We start from the raw sequence: 23,335 nt of genomic DNA on the forward strand, positions 1-23,335 counted from the left end.
TTTCTCATTATCGAAAATAACTGTTGCTTTTCAATTTTGTGAAGATGAGGATGAGCAATGATATTATGATGATGAAGGGACACTCACAAAGAATACACATGGCCCAGCCAGAATTACGATCCAAGGACCCCTGGGATATTTTAATATGAAATGCATTGTGAACATCAAGAAAACATTCCACTTTGATTATTTATATGTAACTTTTCATTAAGTTTACATGAACAGTCTTTCAGTAAAAGTTTCTAATATTACAATGTTTAAATGAAAAGTTGAATTTTGATAATCTTGTATACATTATAAAAAAGAAAAGGTTTGGGAAATATACGAGGGCTATCCAGAAAGTAACTCACGTTTTGTAATAAAAAGAAGACAAGTGAAAGTAGACATTTTTTATTATATACATCTTGAAGCGACACTCTTACACTACTTTTCAAAAAAGTTTAGGCACTTATCATAGCGATGAACAAGCTTACAAAGTCCATTGTCATAAAGAGTTGGCGCCTGTGACTTCAACCATTTCTGCACACCAGCCTGAAGGCCTGCGTGATCATCAAAGCGCATAGTTGCTACCCAGGTCTTCATGTGGGGAAACAAGTGGTAGTCACTTGGTGTGAAATCCGGGCTATATGGCAGATGGTCGAAAAACCTCCCAATGAAAGGCCTGTAAAAGTTCCTGCGTCCGGTTGGCCGAGTGCGGGTGGGCATTGTCATGAAACAGCAGGACTTTTGACCTCAGTTTTCCTCGGCGTTTGCTTTCAATTGCTCTTCGCCCACTTCGGTCTTCATTGTGAACGTTTGTGGGGCCATCTTTAAACATAAGGCACAAACGCCTCACTCCACTCTCACTCATCACATCTTTACCACAAACTTCACACAGTTGTCGGTTTAGTCTCTTTCGCCAACAAAAATCGTATGACTGACCTCACTTCACAACTGCCGGGATTTTCAATCGGAGCACTCATGTTAGCAATGTATTATGAACAGAGCAGAAGCGACACGAACTTCACACGTCCACAGCTGGATGTGCAATGAACGGGCAGAAGTCCCTGCACAAAATGGCGGTGCTCGCCCCGCCCCTAGCGGCACCCCACCGAAATGTGAGTGACTTTCTGGATAGCCCTCGTACTATAAAATGTACTCATCTTGACACGTCGTAACCCTATTTTGCCTTCGGACACATGAAGAGGATGGATGTAGAAAGACTACTAGTAAGAGCTTAGAATGCACAAGGAGTGGGAATAAGGCCAAGGAGGAGACCAAGATGTCGGTGGAAAGAGAAGATAGTGGAGAGAGTTAGGAGAAGAGGACAAGATTGGAACACCGTGGAAAGAGAGGAGTGGTGGAAGACAAGGAAAAAATTGAGAGACTTGACTTCTATGCTGACACAGCCAGAGGCAGGAAATGACGAAGGATGATGATGACGACTTTGTTTCTTAAGGAATAAATTTTAAAACAGAAACACACACATGTTGGAGACTGGAGCATTAAAAACATAAACAGGCCACAGCTCTGTAGGAACTACATATTTTAACCTTCACCTTTTACATATAGTACTACAACCATTTTAACCTTCCTATGAATATTTATTTTTATATTTCAATTCCGCATTTTCTAACATATAAGTGATCCTGTTTTAAGATGTATCCGTCGAGAAGCCAAATGAACTTGGTGAAATATAGGATAACTTTACGAAGTGTTTTTCCATTTCCTTACATTACAATGTTATGCCAAACGTAAAATATAGTTATATTTAAGATAAAAGTACCTTACTCAGCACATAAAGGTCTGTGCTTCCTGTTGCAACTATGGGTTCTACATCAACTACCGACTCTCTCAATGTAGAACTTTTATAAATAACTTGTGTTGTTTCGTGTGGCAGCCATAGCATGAATTCATCATCCAAGCTAAATACTTCTTTGGCACGAAGATTTCTCTTAACAGCCTTCATAGGCTCATTTCTCTTCCTTAAAAAAAAAAAAAATAAGCTGAAGTATCATGAAGTTTCATACTTGTGACTGACTACTTCAATCACAAAGCACTGTGGACAAAGATGCTACTGGTACAATTACTAAAAACTTTAGAGCAGGACTAGGTCTCTGGGGAAACTACATGGTCTGTAAATTTAAAAGGACAACACTGTCAGGAAGAGGTGATAACACTGTGCATGTACTATCAGGCATTGAGCATTATTAGTTGGGGCACATGTCGATGTGTGGAGTGCCAAAAGTGGTTGGTGCAGCGAGTACTGTTGTGTATGTACGAGGTTGAAATTAACACCATTTTGTGTAATGCCTAAAACATGTTTACAAAGGTCGATCAGTGATTGTTGATCAAAATCCAGGTGGTCAGTGGCATGAAGCCTTTATCAACAATACCTAGCCAATAGGTAAGTTCATTTCTTGAGGAGGTTGGGATGTGTCAGTGAGAACAACATGAGGAAAACTGCATCATGGTGGGGGGTCTCCCCGATGGCGCAGTGGTAGCATCGTTGCCTTGTAATCAAGGGGTCCAGGGTTCGATACCCGGTGGAGGCACATAGTGGTTCGGATCCCACTTTAAGCTGTAGGTCCGTCCCAATTAGCCTTACTGTGCATAAAGTGGACTTAAAACACCACATCAAAGCATCATGGTGGGTTCCCATGCCCACTTACTATTAAAATCAACTTATCACCATTGTGCAACCATCAGATTTGGCTAGGTATTGTTGCTACAGGCTTCATGCAAGTCTTGATGACATTCTCGTGCATTTTTGCCACAGGCCACCAGATGGATTTTGATCCACAATCGCTGTTCTATATTTGTAAACATGTTTTAGGGCAGTACACAAAATGGTGTTCATTTCAACCGTACATACACAACAGCACTCGTTGCACAGACCACTTTTGGTACTCTATACATTGACATTTCTCCAACTAAGAATGCTCAATGCCTGATAGCATATGCACGGTGTTAGCACCTCTTCCTGACAGTGTTGTCACTTTTAAATTTACAGCCCACGTATAACCACTGAGAAAGCCCGGGTACCTGGTCTAAACATATCTAAGATACAATCTTACCCAATAGACACAGAATATATATATGAAGGAGGCATAAATTATCCATTATTTCACCAAAGGTTCAGTCAAGCCACATTTAAATATAATAATTTTAGGCAATTATAAGGTAAAGTAAGGTAAAGTTCCCCATGCACATAACACCGTGTCATGAAGGCACATTATTAAGTAATGTGGGGGTAGGGCACCACACATTCTTGTTCTACACCACTTTGAAGATGATGTGATCAGTACCATACTCCAGCCACCTTTCACTCCCAGGTACCCATTGATTTGAGGCTGGGTGAGCCCCAGAGCCACTTTTGTGGGGACAAGAATGTAAAAATTCCAACCTTAGATCAGCCACCCCAAAGGGATCGAACCTGGGTCTCCCGTGTAGCAGTCAGATGCCCTACCAACTAGACCACTTCGGCTCTAGGCAATTATAAGGGAAAATTTATTGCTGAAAGAATATTAAGTCAACCCTATGAGAAATACTTTGAAAAAAGAGGAATTGCATCCACTAAAATGTGTGCTGTGTGCACACTAGAAATTGAAACTGGGGTATCAATATTTCAATTGAAACATGATACCTTTGTTCAAAGCTGGTGTAGGCCAACCAGCACACTCTTTATCTCTAACTTTCTCTCCAGACAAAATGTACCGGTGTCAAAGAAGTTTTTCCCTGATTACAAACTTTATTCATATCCGCTATATGCAAGGTAGAGATGTGAAAGTGGTGCCAAAATGTTGGAAAACTAAACAAGTTTACTTGTTGCAGGTTTCAGTAATGTGGCTGTAGTGTAGCAGTGTCAGTGCCAAGGAATCCGGAATTAATGGTCTTGACATCGGGTGGCATCTTTCCATACAATGTTTCTTGGACTTGACAGGATTTGGGAATGAAGATAAATTCCATTTTTTAAATACAAACTTATTGATGGCAGATATTCTAGACGAAAGAATTCTGTACATTTGAAAGTTCCTCTGCACTGTTATTGGTGACCGGGTCTCGTGATACCAGAGGACATGCTGAGCTTTTTCCTGATTTGTGAACATTTGTGGTTTTCTGGGCACTGACACTGCTACACTACAGGCACGTTACTCAAACCTGTAACAAATAAACTTGGTTAGTTTTCCAACATTTTGGCACCACTTACACATCTCTACATTGCATATAGCGGATATGAATAAAGTTTGTAATCAGGGAAAGACTTCTGGGACACCTGGTATTTTAATTATCACTTTTATGTTAATGCTATCAATGTCTGGAATGTGAAAACACCTATACTGCAACAAATTATGTAACCTACTTACACCCCACTCCTTGCGTCACTCAACACATAATTTAATTTTCAACAAATATACAGCACTTCAAAAATTAATAAACATGAGACTATAACAGTGCTAGTCACATCATTCATTGCACACATTCTTTACTTTCATTTACATGAAGCATTTCCACTTTTAAGAAAAGCATCTGAATACAAGCATGTGCTCTTTTTCTATGATATGTCTTTTACTTATTTCACAATCTCATATTCCAGTATTCACTTTGAAAATAAACAATAAGTGCTGTTTTCTACCTCCGCCTAATTTTTTGCTTTAATAGTCTAAGGCATCAGGCTTTGGGATTGAGCTACAGGAAACAAACTGGTTTGAGTCTCCTGGGGACAAGAGTAACAACTTTTCTCCTGAGATTTCATCCAGTGTATGAGATTGGTGGCCACCCACCTTCTTGAGGAAATTAGAGAGCTACGAATGAGTAACCTAACCCAGTCATGGAAACCTACGATGACGACTTGGGGTTCATTGTGCTGACCACGTCACCTCATAGCTATTTGGATGATTGATCAGCTCTGCTGAGGCATGTGATAATGAGGCCAGCAGTCAGTATGTAGGCCCTGGCCCTCACAGGCTGTTGCACCATAGGTTATTATTATTATATAATGCATTTGTGAGAGTAATAATCACAAATGGAAACTACCAGACAAAACTAATCAACCTTCCTGAATTCTACTATGGTTCACTTTTTCAATTGCACTTCCACAGTATAACAAAAGAAGCAAAATCTTTGTTGTGTGCATATATAGCAAAATACATGCAGATGGATACTTCAGAAAGAACAAACTTGTGCAGTTTATCCTATCACAGAAGCTCAAACAGAACACAATGTTCTTGTTTTCAGTGTTGCACTGTGTGCTTCTTTTGAACCCAATGTAGCATATTCATGACTGCCTAGATCATATCTGAATCTGGTTCTGACTCCATACAATTGAGTCAACACAACCATATTAAAAGCAATATTCATTATGAGCATGAAAGCAGTAAGTATGTATCGTTAAAAAAAAAGTGATTACATACTCAACAATATGTCCACTGCTTGTAGACATAGTGTGCAACAATTAATCATAGATTCAGATAATAGCTTTATTCCCGCCTCTACACGGGACATGTCGTAGTTCCACAGATTGACGTGTGGCGGCTGACTTTAGCCAGCTCTAAAACAATATTCTCACGAAAATAACAAATTGCATTCATCAAAATTCAAGTTGCATATAAAAGAAATGCCGTTCAGTGTTACAGAGAACTTATGTAAGCTTGTGATGATGAGGCACGGTTAAGTGGTTTGCCATACTGACTTGCCAAGGCCGTAAAAGTTCCAACAAGCACTTAGCAACATTAAAATGATCCTTCTTGTTGCCTACGACTATGATTGATTGATTGATTTGGTGTTTTAAGTCCACTTTATGCACAGTAAGGCTAATCGGGACTGGACCTACAGTTTAAAGTGGGATCCGAACCACTATGTGCCTCCACCGGGTTCAAACCTGGGACCCCTTGATTACAAGGCAATGATGCTACCACTGCGCCATCGGGGAGGCACCTACGACTATGAAGTATTCCATGAAGAGTGAGTATTACAGTAACTCTATAGAGAATAATCCTTGTCCAACTATATGTTGGAAATAACCAACACTTCTGGCAAGACATCCAATTGTGCTGCACCGCAACTCAAGGTGCCATGATGCAAATTCAATGGTGCAATTGCTTGAGCAGTGGTGTTGGGGAGTGCTAAAGCAATCCCCCCCACTTACCCCCAAACATTAGCTCTTGCGACTATGACTTGTTTCGGACGAGGACGTCGCTTCAAGACCATCAATGACATAGTGCAGGACTTAGGGCAGTGATACATGGAAAAACGATTCTGCAGAAATTTGGCAACTTGCCCTGAGACTATTATAAAGGAATGCCGTAGTACAATCATTCTCCACAATAATATAAGTAGGCAGTTATGAGCATGTAATCACTTTTTTTTAAATTATCCTCGTATAAGGATCACATGGAAAAAAAATAGCACTTCACAATAGGAATGTAACCATGCTGATATGATGCTTACCTTCTTCCTCCAGCATGGCCCACTGAAGAAACATAAAATCTTGCTTGTCCAAGTCTCATCTACAAGACAAAAAGTATAGCCATAGTTATTATCACGTTTAATAATATAAATTATTTGTGAGTTCTGGAATTATTCACGTCCGAAGGGACTTTGATGGATGTTAGTCAGGAGGTAGGGGAATGAAAACCCAAGAATCATGCTTGATAAAACCATCACTAATATGTTCGGATATCCTAATACAATGTGGTTCCATTGTATTTGATTTATTTTATATTATTTTGGAAAACTCTTCATCAAAAAGTATGTAAAACATCACGTAGGTTACATATGTAGAAATTGTTACAATTTTTATTATCAGTTACATAGAGAGGACAATTGAGTACTAGGATAAGATTACAGGTTAATACCAAAAAAGGTTTAGTCTTATAAAAACAAATGGCATATTTATACATTAACTTTACAAAACCAGGGTGTATGAATCATGCCTTTTATTAAGAAAAAAGTAAAATTTTTGCAATATATTTACAGAAATATCAGATAGACATACTGTAATTATTTGCAAAGTTATCAATATATCAATGTGCCTATATTGGCTGATACTAATAGAGATACTCTGTGCTCGAAGTGAGGACAATGCAGGGGGAGGAAAATTCCTAGCTAGGAAAATTTATGCAAAGCATCCCCTCCCCATCTGTCTAGTTGTTAACCACGGGAGCAAACCCCAGCTAGTCCTGAGGGTCGAGCAAACATACCCCCTTCCAAACAATTTCCACTTCAAGTGCTGCCATTAATATATTTTTTCCTTTGGAATGTTCTAAGACCAAATTAGCAAGTAAGGGAAACAAATGGTTTCCCCACAGTTAAACTTTTCCTTTCCTTATAAAATTAAAAATCACTTGGCAATTCTTGCCTGTACAGATTTCACATCCTCCTGACATGAATTAAGAAGCTGTGTGCGTGTGTGTGTGTGTGTTATTAAATATCACTTTTCTGCCAATTATATCTAAACGCAAGGATGAAGGTGAAGGAATGTGCAGCAGGACAAAGAACAGAAACCTTCACAGAGGATTAAACTGGATGGATCCAAGTATCAGAGCCTCGTTAGTCTGCAAGAATGCAGTTTCCAGAGTGTATTATGTGGAAGAGATATTGACACTAGCCACCTTCTGGAAAAGTCACCCTTATATCCCAAGAAACTACATATTCATTACAATTTCAACTTTTTCATGTGTACAATAGTTCCAACTGCAAAATTAAACATGTAGCATATCTCCTGACAGTCTCAAATAGTCTTTCATTTCTCACATACAGGGTGTATCATAAGTAATAGCGCAAACTGATTGACACAGTTGAAAGTACACAATAATAGAAGCAAAAAACGTCTCAGTAAACATGGGTCCGCAAACGAGCCGTTTTCGAGATAATTGCGAATGTGTAGTTAGAAGCTGCCACTGACTTCATTGTTTGAAAAAGTCATCCTAGTTGGTACGAGGCACATCCAGAAAGTAAGTTTCCCTATTTTTTAAAAAAAACAACAACACAGTTTCAGGAAACTATTTATTGGCAACAGGTACAGCAAAGGTTCAGCTATTTTTCAACATAGCAACCACCAGAATTGAGACACTTGTCGTATCGTGGTATCAACTTTTGGATCCCACTGCCGTAGAACTCTGCCGCCTGTGAATGGAACCAGCGTGTGACAGACGTCTTCAGCTCTTCGACGTTGCCAAAATGCTCACCGGAGGACAGGAATTTCTTGAGGTGCAAGAAAACGTGAAAATCGCTGGGAGCCAGATCAGGACTGTAAGGTGGATGATCAAACAACTCCCAGCCAAATTCCGTCAAAACAGCTGCAGTGCGCCGAGCCGTATGTGGACGAGCATTGTCATGGAGGAGCACAACACCTGCAGTAAGCATGCCACGCCTCTTGTTTTGAATGGCACGTCGCAATTTCCTTAGTGTTTCACAGTAATGGTCAGCGTTCACCGTTTCACCTCTGGGGAGGAAGTCAATGAGCAAAATGCCCTTCCTGTCCCAAAACACGGTGCACATCACTTTCTGTACCAACAGCGTCTGTTTGAATTTCTTCTTGACCGGAGATCCACTATGCTGCCAATGCATTGACTGCTGCTTGGTTTCCGGGGTGAAGTGCGAAATCCACGTCTCATCGCCCGTGACGATCCTGTCGAGGAAATCATCGCCGTCATCATGGTACCGTTGCAGGAATGTCAGTGCTGCTCCTGAACGTTTCATTTTTTGTTCGGGTGTCAGGTTTTTCGGCACCCACCTGGCACACAATTTTTTGAACAGCAGGCGCTGCGCGACAATCTCATGCAACACGGATCACGATATCTGCGGAAAAAGGCTACTCAACTCCGTAATCGTGAAGCGACGGTTCTCTACGATGCGCTGCCACACCAGCTCAACCAGATCATCAGTGATGAGGGACGGACGCCCACTGCGCTCTTCATCATGGACACTTTGACGACACCAGCGACGCACCATCTGCTTACTCATAATGTTCGGCCCATAGACCTCACAGAGCTGACGATGAATGTCAATTGGCGCAATGCTTTGTGCATTCAGGAACTTTATCACCTACCAAACCTCGCATGTGGCGGGAGAAGGAATACGAGCTTCCACTTCTGACCACTGCTGCCTCGCTACTGGCGCCGGGCGGGATCTTTCCACCTGGCATATGATTGATACGTCTTAGCTCTGCTGCGCATGCACAATTTACACGGCTCATTATGTTTACGTTCACGGGAAAGAAATAGGGAAACTTACTTTCTGGATGCGCTTCGTAAAATGCTAATAATGTGTGGTTACAGGCCATCACTGATTGCATTTTGTAAACACCGAGTGCTTTACTCCTTGCACATTCCGAGGTTTGTTCTTTGTTTACAAAACAGAACATTTCTGAGAGGTGGCGTTGGAATCAAACAGGATGGATAAAAAGAGCAAATCCCGGAATGTGCAAGGAGTAAAGAACTCGGTGTTTACAAAATGCAATCAGTGACGGCTTCTAACCACACATTCACACACATTATTAGCATTTTACCAACTAGGACAACGTTTAGAAACAATGAAGTAAGTGGCAGCTTGTAATCACACATTCGCAGTTATCTCGAAAACTGCTCGTTTGCGGACCCATGTTTACTGAGACTTTTTTGCTTCTATTATCGTGTACTTTCAACTGTGTCAGGTTGCGCGATTATTTATGATACACCCTGTATAACTCTTAAGAACCTATGTGATGGTTGAAAGATAGGTTACATTTCATCACTTCATGAGGATACATTTTTGTTTAGTTTTTATAACTATAATTTTAACCAATTCCCTGCAGTGACCTTGAAGGGAAGTGCGACCAAAAAGAAATTGTGTATATAGAATTAACTGCAAATTTGTGTCATCACAAATAATGTAAAAAACTAACTATAAAAGGACTTGCTGCAAAATTTAGCTAAGGAAAACAAACTATATATAGACTCTCCTGCAAATAAACATTCTATATTAGGTAAGGTAGAAGGTAAAGTTCCCGCTCCATACAGCACCATCCCAGGAAGGCACATTTAGGGAATTTGGGGGTAGGGCCCCACTACAAATTCTTGATCCCAGCCATTTTGGAGGTGATGTGATCAGCACCATGCTCTGGCCATCTTTACCCTCCAGGTTATCACCAGTTACACATTGATTTGAGATTGGGTGGTAAAATTCCAAACTCAGAACACCCACAACAGGAATCGAACCTGGGTCCCCTGCATGTCAATCAGACACTCTACCAACTAGACCAAAGCGACACTAAATCCATATTGCAAAAAAATATTTTTCAGGAATGGAGAAAGCATAAACAATGGAATTTTTGATTGTGAATAGCCCACATAGACTAATAATAGCATGAAAAAGTTGTGGCTATTTGCCGCAATAAAAGAACTGTTAATTTTCAAATACCGTCTATATATAGACGCTCCACAAAAAAGGTCCAATTTTAGAGTCTCTATATAGATCCGCCACAGGGAAGGGGTTAATCATGTTCCATCACTTACATGTAAATAAAAGAAACATTTAAAGACCGAAGTGACAAGTGATAACCTACAAACAACAAATGACATGTGGTTTTTCTTGTATGTACGTATTGCTTGCATTCTAGAATTATTTCTCTTGTAGTCATAAAAACACAATTTTTCGTTGTGACGTTTCAGGAGAACACACGCTCCCTTCATCAGATATTACTTTTTAGTTTGACTAAAGATACAGTTATAACAATGGTTAAGAATTTTTTAAATAAAGAAGAGAATCCCTTATACAATGGATGTTGTCAATGTTACATTGTTGTAATATAGCAACATAACTGAAAAAACAAGCAGTCTGTTTCATTTTAATTTCAGATAAAAATTTTGATCTGTGTTTTTATGCTTGTAATAACCGTAGACTACAAGAGAAATAAATGACTTGTGACATAGGTGTGTTACATTGTCCTGATAAGTAACAGTCTATATCTATATACGAGGGTCATTCGAAAAGTAACCGCCGTTTGGCTGTAAATAAAAAACCCGCATAGGTACAACAATTTTTTTCTTTACATCTGAAAGGAACAGCTGTCCTCTATTTTTCAACATGGTCACCATGTAAATTTAAGCACTTGTCATGGCATGTCACCAACTTACCAATCCCTTCTGCATAAAAATTGGCCACCAGGGAATTCAACCAACCTGTCACAGCATTTTGAAGATCCTCATCGTCAGCGAAGTGCTGTGCCCCAAGCCACTTCTTCGTGTGAGTGAACAGATGAAAATCAGAAGGAGACAAGTCCGGGAAGTTAAGGGGATGATCAAAAACATCCCATTTGAATTGGCGCAAAAAGGCTTGTGTCCGCCGAGCAATGTGGGGCGAGCATTGTCATGCACGAACACAACCCTAGATGTCAGCAGACCGCGACATTTGTTCTGGATGACTCTACTCAGTTTCTGCAAAGTGTTACAGTAAACTTCAGAAGTGATTGTCGTACCACGTTCCATGAATTTTTGCCCAAAGAAATCTTATCACTCAGCGTACCTCGCTTTTGGTGGGATTTTCGATGGCAGCATACATTTTGTGACGTTATAACCAGCAACGCGCGGCACTACGATGCTCTCACTAGCACAGCTGAAAGCTTACTGAATCACAGATTGCGTGATGTAACAACGGTTGCGCTCTGCTCACTACTACTAGCGCCACGCGACAACGGCAGTTACTTTCCGAATGACCCTCGTATTTAAAAAAAAAGCACTGAACAGACTGAGGCAACATAATGCATGCATGCTATTGAAAAAATAGCCCGTGTGAGTGACATTCAGGCACTGGTGTATGCAGAGGGAGATGAAGGTTCTACAGGCCTACCTCCTAAAGTTTTGATTGATTGATTGATTTGATTTATTTTACTTCGCATCTCTGCCATTTTTGGCTTATTGCGAAGGGTGAGTGATGATACGATAAAGTTGATGAAGGGACATTTACAAAGAACACCCATGCCATGGCTGGATTTCGAACCTGCGATACCTGGCATCACAGTGTGCTGTGATAAACTCTCCACCGTGGAGGTTGGGTCCTGAAATTTTGAGAAAATCAAATTTTAAAATAAAAGTAGCAAAAAGCTCGACAAAAGCCAAAGTTGTAAATGCAATCCCCCTTAAAATGACCCCCAATTACCCTTTTGGTCTTTCAACGACTTTTAAAATAAAGATTAAAATGGTAATATGAAATATTTCATAGTGTATCCTGCTCAAGCATCTCAGAAATAAAATCCTGGCTACGCTAGTGCAACAACATGTGTCGCTTTCTTAGGTTCCATTTAATTGTGAAGGTTCACTTTCAAGTGGCAAGTGCCACTTGTCCCTTGTCACTTCAGTCTGAGAGATATCTAAATTATTGCCTATTTTAAGTAATAATGTAAAACAATCAGAGCTGAGGCAATATCTACAGGGTGTTTCCGGGCTGATGATAGAAACTTTCAGGGATGATGGAGAAGGGCACATGTAGCAATTTGAGATAAGAAACCCTGGTCCGGAAATGACTTAGTCGAAAGTTATAAGCGAAAATCGATGTATGAAGATGTAATGCTTTTATTACCTGCATAAGTTTCACAAGCTGCTACATTCACAACAGTTGTTCAAAGTGGCGTCCCCCAGCTTTGCTGCAGGCATGACATCGTCGCACAAAGTTCTGGCATACCCTATGGAACAACTGTCGAGACTGAAGAGGATCTCCTGGCAAGAATTCTCGCTGTATGTGACATTGTTCGAACAACCCCAGCATTGTTCCAACTAGTACACCAGAACGTTGTGTGATGAAGTCATGCCTACAGCGAAGTGGGGGAACGCCACTTTGAACAATTGTTGTGAATGTAGCAGCTTGTGAAACTTGTGCAGGTAATAAAAGTATTACAGCTTCATCCACCGATTTTCGCTTATAACTTTGCACTAAGTCGTTTGCGGACCAGGGTTCCTTATCTCAAATTGATACATGTGCCCTTCTCCATCATCCCTGAAAGTTTGTATCATCAGCCTGGAAACACCCTGTATATGTATTGTTATCAGAAACCATCAGTTGAACTGTAACCATTGTTGCAGTGTCTCAAGAAGTCTGAAGCATTCAACGCAACCAGGGGCACCAACTTTTGAAAAAACATTGAGTGGGCTCATAGTACACTAGAGTTGTAAGTTTACTAAAAAATGTTCAAATTCCCTCCCTTCAATGTATAACGATATTAATCACCAACAATACATCCGTACTTACTTTTTTTTCAAAAATCTACTATTTTCTCATTTCAATCAGCAATCCACTAAGAACCACTAGCAACATGACCAATTATTGGATGGTCTGATGCTCCATGGGGCCATATAAGTTGGTATCACTGTATGCAACACTTTCAGAGTCTAAACAACGTTGCAAAATATTGTGGGGAGAAATTGATCTTGTTTTAAAATTACTATCGCACTGGGAATTATGTTTATTTTAAAGCAAAACTATGGAAAATGTATATATTGAAATTTATAAATATTATGAACAACTTTTGAATTGTTACAATTTTCAAACACTATTGGTGATCGGTAAGAGCAACAACAGTAGTATCGTTTGAGAATAGTATTGGGTAAACCAAAACTAAATAAAATATCTTACATCCACAAGGTTTCTCATTGTTGCATGTTGATCAGGGAAATTACTAGCAGCCTTACACAGGTCACTCTTATGAAGCGTTCTCACTATGCAATATGTGGCTGCTCTCACAGAGGCTTTCCCTGGACAGCTGAGCACCAAGCTGATTTCTCCAAGTAAAGTTCCAACAGTTAGGGACAGCATTGGACTTTTGTCGTTCTCCACTGAGAGTATCTGGAAACAAAATTAATAATTAATTGCCTGACAGTAATTTAAAGGAAACATGACACCACTATTAAATTACTAAAATTCAGTTTCCTTCCATTTTCTAACAAATGCAGCATTTTTTGTTTTTGTTTGTAAGTTAGCTGTTGTAGAAAACTGCAAACGTATAATGAGTGCAAATGTGTAATTGAAAAGAATGTGCAATATTCTTAAAGGTGGAAATTATTTTCTTGACAATATGAATCAGGTTACAATAGCCTGTTTCATGAATGTCCAATTACTTCTGTCACAGTAGAGAGGTCATTTGCTGTTATGAAAAACATTCTTCCTGACAGTCAGCTACCTATAAATGTCGGAGGAAAAAAAACTAGTGGTTATGTGCAATCAAGACAACAAAAGGAAAGTAAAAATGTTACCATGTAGCTTTTCAACATTATGAATGAAATATACAAGGCGTACTCGGAAAGTAAGTACCGAAAGGGTGTAAAAAATAAAGTAAAATAGTTTCGTACCTTTTTTATTTGCATTGCATTTTACAGACCTTAAACTACTTTTCTACGTAGTTTTCACCATTGTTCAAGCATTTGTCATAGCGTGGCACTAGTTTTTATATCCCATCATCATAGAATGTTCCCGCCTGTGACGAAAGCCATCTATGCACTGCTGCTTCGATGTCGTCATCCTCGTCGAAACGCTGACCAGCAAGAAACTTCTTCAGATGAAGAAAGAGATGGTAGTCACTTGGTGCCAAGTCAGGGCTGTTGGCAGATGAACAAATTGTTCCCAGCCGAATGATGTGATGAAATTTTGAGTTTGTTGGGCCGTATGCGGACGAGCATTGTCGTGAAGCAACACAATGCCTTCGCTAAGCATTCCGCATCTTTTGTTTTGAATTGCACTGCAGACGGATTAATGTGCCACAGCAGGCATTTTTGTTGGTGGTCTGTCCTCTAGGCAAGAATTCAACCATTCTTGCATTGAGAAAACAAATCACAGACCGGACATCACAGTCGGCGGGCCAATTGATTTTCTTGAACATTTCAAACCTTCAGAAAACTACGAAGGAAAAAGCATGACCTGCTCCCACGCGTGCCTGTGGCTAACTAACGGATGAAGGACGTCAGCGAGAACTCACATGGTCGCGACTGCATTGCTACAGCAGCAATATTTGCAAACGGTACTTACTTTACGAATACGCCTCGTAAGTGACTTGGAATTTGTTTTTGTGACTATTTTATTATTTTGGTGCCTACGTATATTAAACATTCTAAATGCCTTTTGCCCTGCCTATTTTAACCAAAGTAAATGCCTGAACTTGTGGGCTCTACATATTACAGAACCCATACCGCAACAGCCTGTGAGGGCCAGGGCCTAACTACTAGCTGAGGTCGGCAATCATCCAACCAGTTACAGAGTGATGTGTGGTCAGTACAACAAACCCCCAGTCATTGTTATAGGTTTCTACGACAGGGTTATGTTACTCATTCGTAGCCCCAATTTCCTCACAATGGTGAATGGCCACCGGTCCCATACACAGGCCGAAATCTCAGGAGGAAGGTTGTTACACTTCCACCAGGAGATGCAAACCTGCATGCGTCCCACAGCTGGAGTCCAAGGCCTGACGCCTTAGACTGACAGCCGCAGGGCGGGACACTCTACTTATTATATTGAAAGGAAAATATCATTTTAGCTCAAAGTAAACTAAACACTAACTCTGGCATTTGGAAACCTGAAGGTAGGGTTTCCACCTATCCCTTTTCTGGACATGATCAATCCACTCTTGATCACCCTTAACAGGTCTGTCTTAATATTGCCATTCCATCTTGGTCACCCTACAAATCCCTTACCATCAGGTTTCCCAAGAAGAACCCTTTATACTTTTCTATCCTTCCCCTCTCCCATGGCCTGCCCACTAAAGCCTTCTTAACTTAATTATTCTAATGATATCAGGACATGAATATAGATTATCCAGTTCAGTATTATGCAGCTGCATACAGTCAAAGTAAAGGGATAAGATAATTTACCTGGACAACTCCTTGCATAACATAAATGCATTTCTCTTTCAATTTGGATTGCACATACACCAACTCTCCAGGCATAAAAACTTCAGTCTTTGTGTACAAGGAGAGAGTTCTCAAGAAAGATTTGTTCAGAAGGTTCAAAATATGTGACTGGAAAGAAATAAAATTAGAAAAATAGTGTTAATATTCTAGCCATAATTATACCACAATATATTGTAATAAAAAAAGTAATATCTTTACTGGAAAGAAGATTAAAATCTGTGCCATTTACGTGTGTAACCATAACCATATTATATTTAACACCAATGTCAAATATGATAAACGACAAAACAATTGACCAGGTAACAGACTTTGTACACTTGGGGAGCCATATTTCACAGTTCGAACATCAAAAAGATGTTGAGAAAAATTTAGTAAAATACAGAGTGTCCGAAAAGTCACGCAACCCGGTGTTTACGACCGTATAACGGAATAGCGAAACGGAATGAGAAGAAACGCTTTCTGCCAAGAGAATGCCCTGTATATTAGGAAAATTTAGAGAGACAAACATATGTAAGAACATGCATGTTTTAATAACAAATAAGCAAAGTGTTGCCAAAGGCGGAAAAAAAATATTTGCAAATCGTGTATATTGATGCACAGAACTCACTGAGGTGAATTATTGCAACATTTCACAATACCAACGAACAATTTTAATGGCCATCTAATGAATTTGACAGAAAAAGAACTTTGACGAAGTTTCAAAAACATTGCAGAAGGGAATAAATGGGCTGTTCCAAAAATCGATGTTTTCACAATATTACGCAGGACACTGGCAACACTGTTGATGTCACGTGTCACTAACAGATGTGTTTCAGCTCAGGCTATCACACTAGGACACTTTTAAAGACAAAGGAGAAAGTTGGTTATTCTCGAACATATGCAATAAATTACATACACCTTGCAACCCTGAAATGTGGGTATCCCTAAATGCTTCTCTTACCCAAGAATATGACGATGTTCGGATATATTCTTTAACAATAAACACTCTTTCCTGTGTAGAATATGGCATTTTAAAAACACACACACAAGTAGAAACAATCTGGAATGCCGTTCGCTGCAAACAGCAACCACCTAAGGCACAGAAAACATACCAATTGATACACGTTCTTTTGTACCCACATTTCAGGGTTGGAAGGTGTATGTAATTTATTGCATATGTTCGAGAATAACCAACTTTCTCCTTTGTCTTTAAAAGTGTCCTAGTGTGATAGCCTGAGGTGAAACACATCTGTTAGTGACACGTGACAGCAACAGTGTTGCCAGTGTCGTGCGTAATATTGTGAAAACATCGATTTTTGGAACAGCCCATTTATTCCCTTCTGCAATGTTTTTGAAACTTCGTCAAAGTTCTTTTTCTGTCAAATTCATTAGATGGCCATTAAAATTGTTCGTTGGTATTGTGAAATGTTGCAATAATTCACCTCAGTGAGTTCTGTGCATCAATATACACGATTTGCAAATATTTTTTTTCCGCCTTTGGCAACACTTTGCTTATTTGTTATTAAAATATGCATGTTCTTACATATGTTTGTCTCTCTAAATTTTCCCAATATACAGGGCATTCTCTTGGTAGAAAGCGTTTCTTCTCATTCCGTTTCGCTATTCTGTTATACGGTCGTAAACACCGGGTTGCGTGACTTTTCGGACACTCTGTATAATACATTAAATGGAATTTTGAAAAGGAATTTTGGAAAACAAATGAGAAAGATGTTAAAATTAGATACCATAATATAATTTCAAAAGACTCTTTTATATGGTAGCGAATATTGGACTCTCATCAATATGATAAAACTATAAAAAATTCAAACAAGTGTTCTCAGGTTACCAACCAGGTTAAATTGGAGTTGGCTTCCAACATTTCGAGGGCATACATTGCTCTCATCTTCAGGGAATGTAGAAATGGAGACCAGTGTAGGTTAATACCAGGTGTGCCGGTTAATAATTCTTAATTTCATCTCTGGATGGCGCTGGAAGCAAGGGTTGGTGCACAGTCTCAACTGTTACGTCAGTGTGTTGCCAGGACAGTATCTGTCAAAATGCCGTGGATGTGCAACCGAGTGCGAGTGATCGTGATATTGGGTTTGTGTGGTAAACATGTCGACCTTCAAACCAAATAGGGAGCATGTGTGGCACGTCCTGCTTTTCTTGTTCAATCGAAAGAAATACACGAGTGAAAGCCATCATATCCTTGTGGAAACGTACGGTGACAATGTCCTAATGCAAGATGTGTGTGCGCGTTGGTTTCGATGATTCAAAAGTGATTTCGACTTAAAAGACAAAGATCGCCTGGGCCAGCCGAAAAAATTCCAAGACACCGAATTGCAAGCACTGTTGGACGAAGACGATATGCAAACGCAACAACAACTGGCAGAGAAGTTAAATGTTGGTCGCCAAATCATATCTGATCGTCTTCATGACATGGGAAAGATCCAGATTGGGCGACAAGACACGGAAAAGTGATTTTGCAGCACGACAACGCCTCATCACACACAGCGAAAGGCGTCAGAGACACCATTTCCATTTCTGCACTTGGCTGGGAATTCTTGCCCCACCTGCCATACACACCAGACTTAGTCCCTTCGGACCATCACTTGTTTTCATCCATGTCTCACTTACTTTCCCAGCAACACTTCAACAATTACGAAGATGTCGAACAGTGGCTTGCTGACTGGATCACCTCAAAATGTGAACGACTTTTCTGGTAGGGCATCCACAATTTGATGGACAGATGGGCAAAATGTATAGCTAGCGATGGCACATACTTTGAATAAAGCATTTGTTACCTTTCTCCCCAGATACACTTGTTTTCTTTCGGATCAATTAAGAATTATTAACCGGCACACCTGGTATACATGACTATAATGTGGCGGAGTTTGGATTCTGCCTTCCTATTGGCTCTCTCTGGATCCTGGTGTTCTCATTGGCTGGTGTCTTGTTTTTACGGAGGAGTGGATTCCAGATGTGACTGAGCTGTAGTCCCACGTCTCTGTTGAGACTGGTGCTTTAACGTGATATGGCTATGGCTTCCTTTAACCGTTGGTCCCAGTAACCGGCACATTTGGCTATTATTTTGGTGTCGGCAAATAAAATTCTGCCTCCCTCGGTGATCCTGTGTTCCGTAAGTCCTGACTTTTCCAGTTGGAATAATCGAATATTATGTTGATGTTCATTCCATAACTGCTCAATGGTGAGTCCCATTTGGCCCATGTGTGGTGTCCCACACTCACAGGGTATTCGGTATACTCCTGGAATACGGAGTTCCAGGTAATCTTTGACTGAACAGAGTAAGGCCTTGGTTTTCAGTGGCGGCCTGTGAAAGGTCTTCACCCCTTGCCTATCTAGAATTCTGCTTAATTTCCTGGAGGTGTGTCCTACGAATGGTAGAACTGTTACAGTAGGGCGTTCCTGTCCTGTGTTGCTACTGGTAGAGGGGCTGGGCAGTGCACTATTGGTCCTTGTAACAGGCTCGTCCTCATGTTCGGCTTCTCTTGGCTGTGAAGAATCGGCCCTTCTAAGGCAGGGGTCTTCAACTCGTCAGACAGTGTGGGCTACATGAGCAATTTCAATGATGCTCGCAGTCTACGAAGTTATACTGCGGTATTGTGTACTATAAGATGCTGCCATCTACCAGCCCCAAGCGGTACTACGTAGTAGCTAATATAGATAGATGGCGTCTGCATAGTTCGTACGAATGTGCTGTCCAGTGTGTGTAAGCATCTGCGTCGTGTCAGCCATAGACTGTTGCATTTTAGATTGCCAGAGTTTCTTTGTTAGTTTATGAAGCATTCAGTGGTAAACTGTCTGTCAGTGAGGTGCACCGTTCATTAGTATGGTGTCTACGAGTAAAAAGCGTAAGTCTAGTGATCCGTGTCGGTTTTTTAATGAAAATTGGACCAGTTTGTACTTTTTTGTGCCCATCAATTCTAAGCCAGTGTGTTTAATTTGCCACGAGTCAGTGTCAGTAGCAAAAGAATACAATATAAAATTCCGCTATGAGACAAAGCATGCATCTCATTTTGATCACCTTCAAGGGCAGCTTCTGCACAGTGACTTAAAATGCCAGCAGAGTTTGTTTCAAAGGTCGGGGGCAGAAAACGAAGCGTACGTCAAAGTCAAAAGCATTCGTGGAAAGCAAGTTCGTGAAAGAGTGTCACTTCACATTGATGCCGGGGAAATTCTGTGCCCAAATAATAAAGAAGTGTTTAAGAAACTGAGTTTGTTGGGGATAACTGTTGCACGGCATGTTGAAGAACTTGCTATTGATATTGAAGGGACATTAAAAACACGGTCGTCTGAATTTACATCATATTCACTTGCTTTAGATGTGAGCACAGATCTGAAAGATACAGCACAACTGTCTATCTTTATCCGTGGCATAGACCAACAATTCTGTCTGACTGAGGAACTGCTAGCGCTGGTACCTATCAAGGGAACGACAAAAGCTACTGATATTCTTGAAGCCGTCAAGAAAACATTCAGTCGTTTTGATCTAGCTTAACCGGGCCTCCCCAATGGCATAGTGTCGCCTTGTAATCAAGGGGTCCCAGGTTCAATACTCGGTGAAGGCACATGGAACAGTGGTTCGGATCCCACTTTAAACTGTAGGTCCAGTCCCGATTAGCCTTACTGTGCATAAAGTGGACTTAAAACACCAAATCAACAACGATCTTAGCTTAACCAACCTTCAGGGTGTGGTAATGGATGGTGACCCTGCCATGGTGGGAAGGAATGAAGGTTTTGTAGCACTGCTACGCAAAGAGCCGGAACTTGAAGGAAAAGATTTTGTCTCCATCAGTAGAATTTATGTGCAAAAACTATTGGATTTGAAAATGTAATGAAAGTTACTGTGACTGTCGTCAACTTTATTAGGGCAAGAGGATTGAATCATCATCAGTTCCAAGAGTTTTTGACCCAAGAGTACGAAATGGATCACAGCAATTTGATTTATTATAGTGACGTGTGTTGATTGAGCAGAGGGAAGGTTCTTAAAAGAGTGTTTGATTTAAGGGCTGAGATACAGCAACTCATGCAAAGCAAGGGGAAGCCGATTATGGAATTCAACGATCTGGAATGGATGGCAGACTTTGCCTTTGTGATTGACATCTCGTTGCATATGAATGACTTAAATATGCGGCTACAATCCAAAGATCAACTGATGCACACTCTGTTTGATCACATCAAAGCTTTTGTGGCCAAGCTCAAACTTTGGGAGTCACAACTCACAAGAAAAGATTTGACTCATTTTCAGCACTTTACTAATTTCAACTCTTTGCCTCTTGATAAATACGCTACAAAACTAGCTGACTTGCAAAATGAGTTCGAAGAGAGATTTAGTGATTTTCGCAACTAGCAGTCTTCTTTAGATTTATTCAGTGTCAATAATACCGACACACCAGGTTCAGTACAGATCGAGCTGCTCGAAATTCAAAACAATTCTTCTTTGAGAGAAAAATTCTTCAATGGGTCCTTGCTTATATTTTACAAAGATTACATTTCTGAGAACGAATTCCCTAATTCTCACAGTCATGCTTTGAAAATGTGTGCTTTGTTAGGAAGCACTGTACTTATGTGAGCAATTTTTCTCCAGAATGAAGCATGTGAAGTTCAAGACAAGAAGTCAGATTACGGACCAACATCTCGAGAATACTCTGCGCATAGCAACTTCCAACATTAGCGCCAACATCGACAGGCTGGTAAAGGGAAAGCAGTCAAGTTTCCCACTGATATTGTAAAATTCGTTCATGTATTTTTGTAAGTATTGATTACCTTCATTTATAATACATATCCTGTATTGAAATTATGTTTTTTACTTAATCTGGTTTAATTTTAAGTACTTAAGTTTTCAAACAGGCACGGGCCACGGGTTGAAGACGCCTGTTCTAAGGGCCACACTGTTATCCGAGCTTGGTCTCTGCTGAAATGAAACTGCCTTGTTGATATCTCTGATGTGGTATCCATTCTGATTTAGACTGGTTCTGAGGTGACTGAATTCTGATTGTAGATTCTCCTGATCAGAAACGGTTACTGCCCTGTTGGCTAGAGTGTTCAGAACAGCAAGGCATTGTGCTTTGTGATGGAAGCTATTGGCATTTAGGTACAGATCAGTGTGGGTGTGTTTTCTATACATACTATGTCCGAGGGTGCCATTAGGTGTGCGCCGGATTAGGATGTCCAGGAATGGGAGGCATCTATCTCCATGGTGAACTGGATATTTCAATGTCGTTTGTTAAGGAAGTCTAAGAAACTCTGTAATGCCGGTCGTACATGTAGCCAAATGACGAACGTGTCATTCACATATCTGTAGAAACAGGAAGGTTGGTTGGGAGCATCTCAACAGGGACATGGGACTCCAGTTCATTCACACCTGGAACCCACTCCTCCGTAAAAACAAAACACCAGGATCCAGAGAGAGCCAACAGGACGACAGAATCCAAACTCCGCCACATTATAGTTATGTATATTAACCTACACTGGTCTCCATTTCTACATTCTCTGAAGATGAGAGCAATGTATGCCCTCGAAACGTTGGAAGTCGCTGTGTGCGGGACAGAATTTTTTGGGTCGGGACAGGATCGGGATGGGAATTTTTTTAAATCCCGACATTCGAGATGGGAAAAATTCGCAATATCCCGACAAAGTCTGGAAATTCTCGGGACAGGAAATGTTCAAAATTTCCCAAAGCTCTGTAAAATCTTGAATTCTACACGTCATTTTCACTTTAAGTGATTGTTTTTGCATTTCTGGTACAAAAACTAACAATTTTTCGATAAGTTTCAGACATTTTCAATGCAAAAAACGTCAAGAATTAACGACTTTTTAAAATGACCTTTCGGTATTTCCTGACTATTCGGGATCCTGAAAAGTAGGGAATTCATTTCCCGAAGTCAGGATCTGGATGGGAATTTTTTTTCCCGATCCGGGTACCGACATTTCGGGATCCCACACACCCCTAGTTGGAAGCCAACTCTAATTTAACTTGGTTGGTAACCTGAGAACACTTGTTTGAATCACGTCACCAGGAAGCTACAATTCCTATAATAAATTGTTCACAAATGAGATTTTTGAGGCAAAATTGGTGGAAGAAATTAAAAATTATCAGTTAAAGTGGAATCAGCATGTTCTGAGGATGCCAGATAGCCATTTGTCTTGTAAATTCTGTACCAAAGGGTACAAGAAATTTAGGAAGGCCATACTGCCTGGAGGAGTGAACTTTTGTAGTTGCAGAACAGGCTTTGGTTACCCAGACCTGCAATAAGAAGAAGAAGTAAACATATGATCTTTATTGGTTAATAGTTCTTTATCTATTTGGTGTTGATGCTATATATACAAAGGCTGTCGCAGAGAAGGTGAGACTAATTCCTGTATAGGAAAACAGCAACCTCCATTGGAAGAAAACTTGCGCTTCGGTGATCACTTCTTCTTTCATGAAATGGAAATTGCCAAAAGTCGCAGGGTGCAAGGTCCAAGCTGTATGCTGTATGCGG

General features: G+C 40.3%; 1 protein-coding gene across 3 annotated transcripts in view; it reads right to left on the reverse strand.

Annotated features, from left to right (window-relative positions):
• Positions 1-23,335, reverse strand: part of LOC145981694 (uncharacterized) — a 159,008-nt gene that overhangs the window by 96,009 nt on the left and 39,664 nt on the right. For all 3 annotated transcript variants that reach the window (XM_083115092.1, XM_083115090.1, XM_083115091.1), the window contains exons 8-11: positions 15,813-15,959; positions 13,588-13,797; positions 6,430-6,488; positions 1,766-1,964 (exon numbers count right to left, since the gene is read on the reverse strand). In XM_083115092.1, the coding sequence (XP_082971218.1) occupies positions 1,766-1,964; positions 6,430-6,488; positions 13,588-13,797; positions 15,813-15,959 (615 nt within the window). The remainder of the gene's footprint in view (positions 1-1,765; positions 1,965-6,429; positions 6,489-13,587; positions 13,798-15,812; positions 15,960-23,335) is intronic.

This window comes from Lepisma saccharinum, chromosome 30 (genome assembly GCF_977018435.1).
Source record: "Lepisma saccharinum chromosome 30, izLepSacc3.1, whole genome shotgun sequence".
NCBI classification, from domain to species: domain Eukaryota; kingdom Metazoa; phylum Arthropoda; class Insecta; order Zygentoma; family Lepismatidae; genus Lepisma; species Lepisma saccharinum.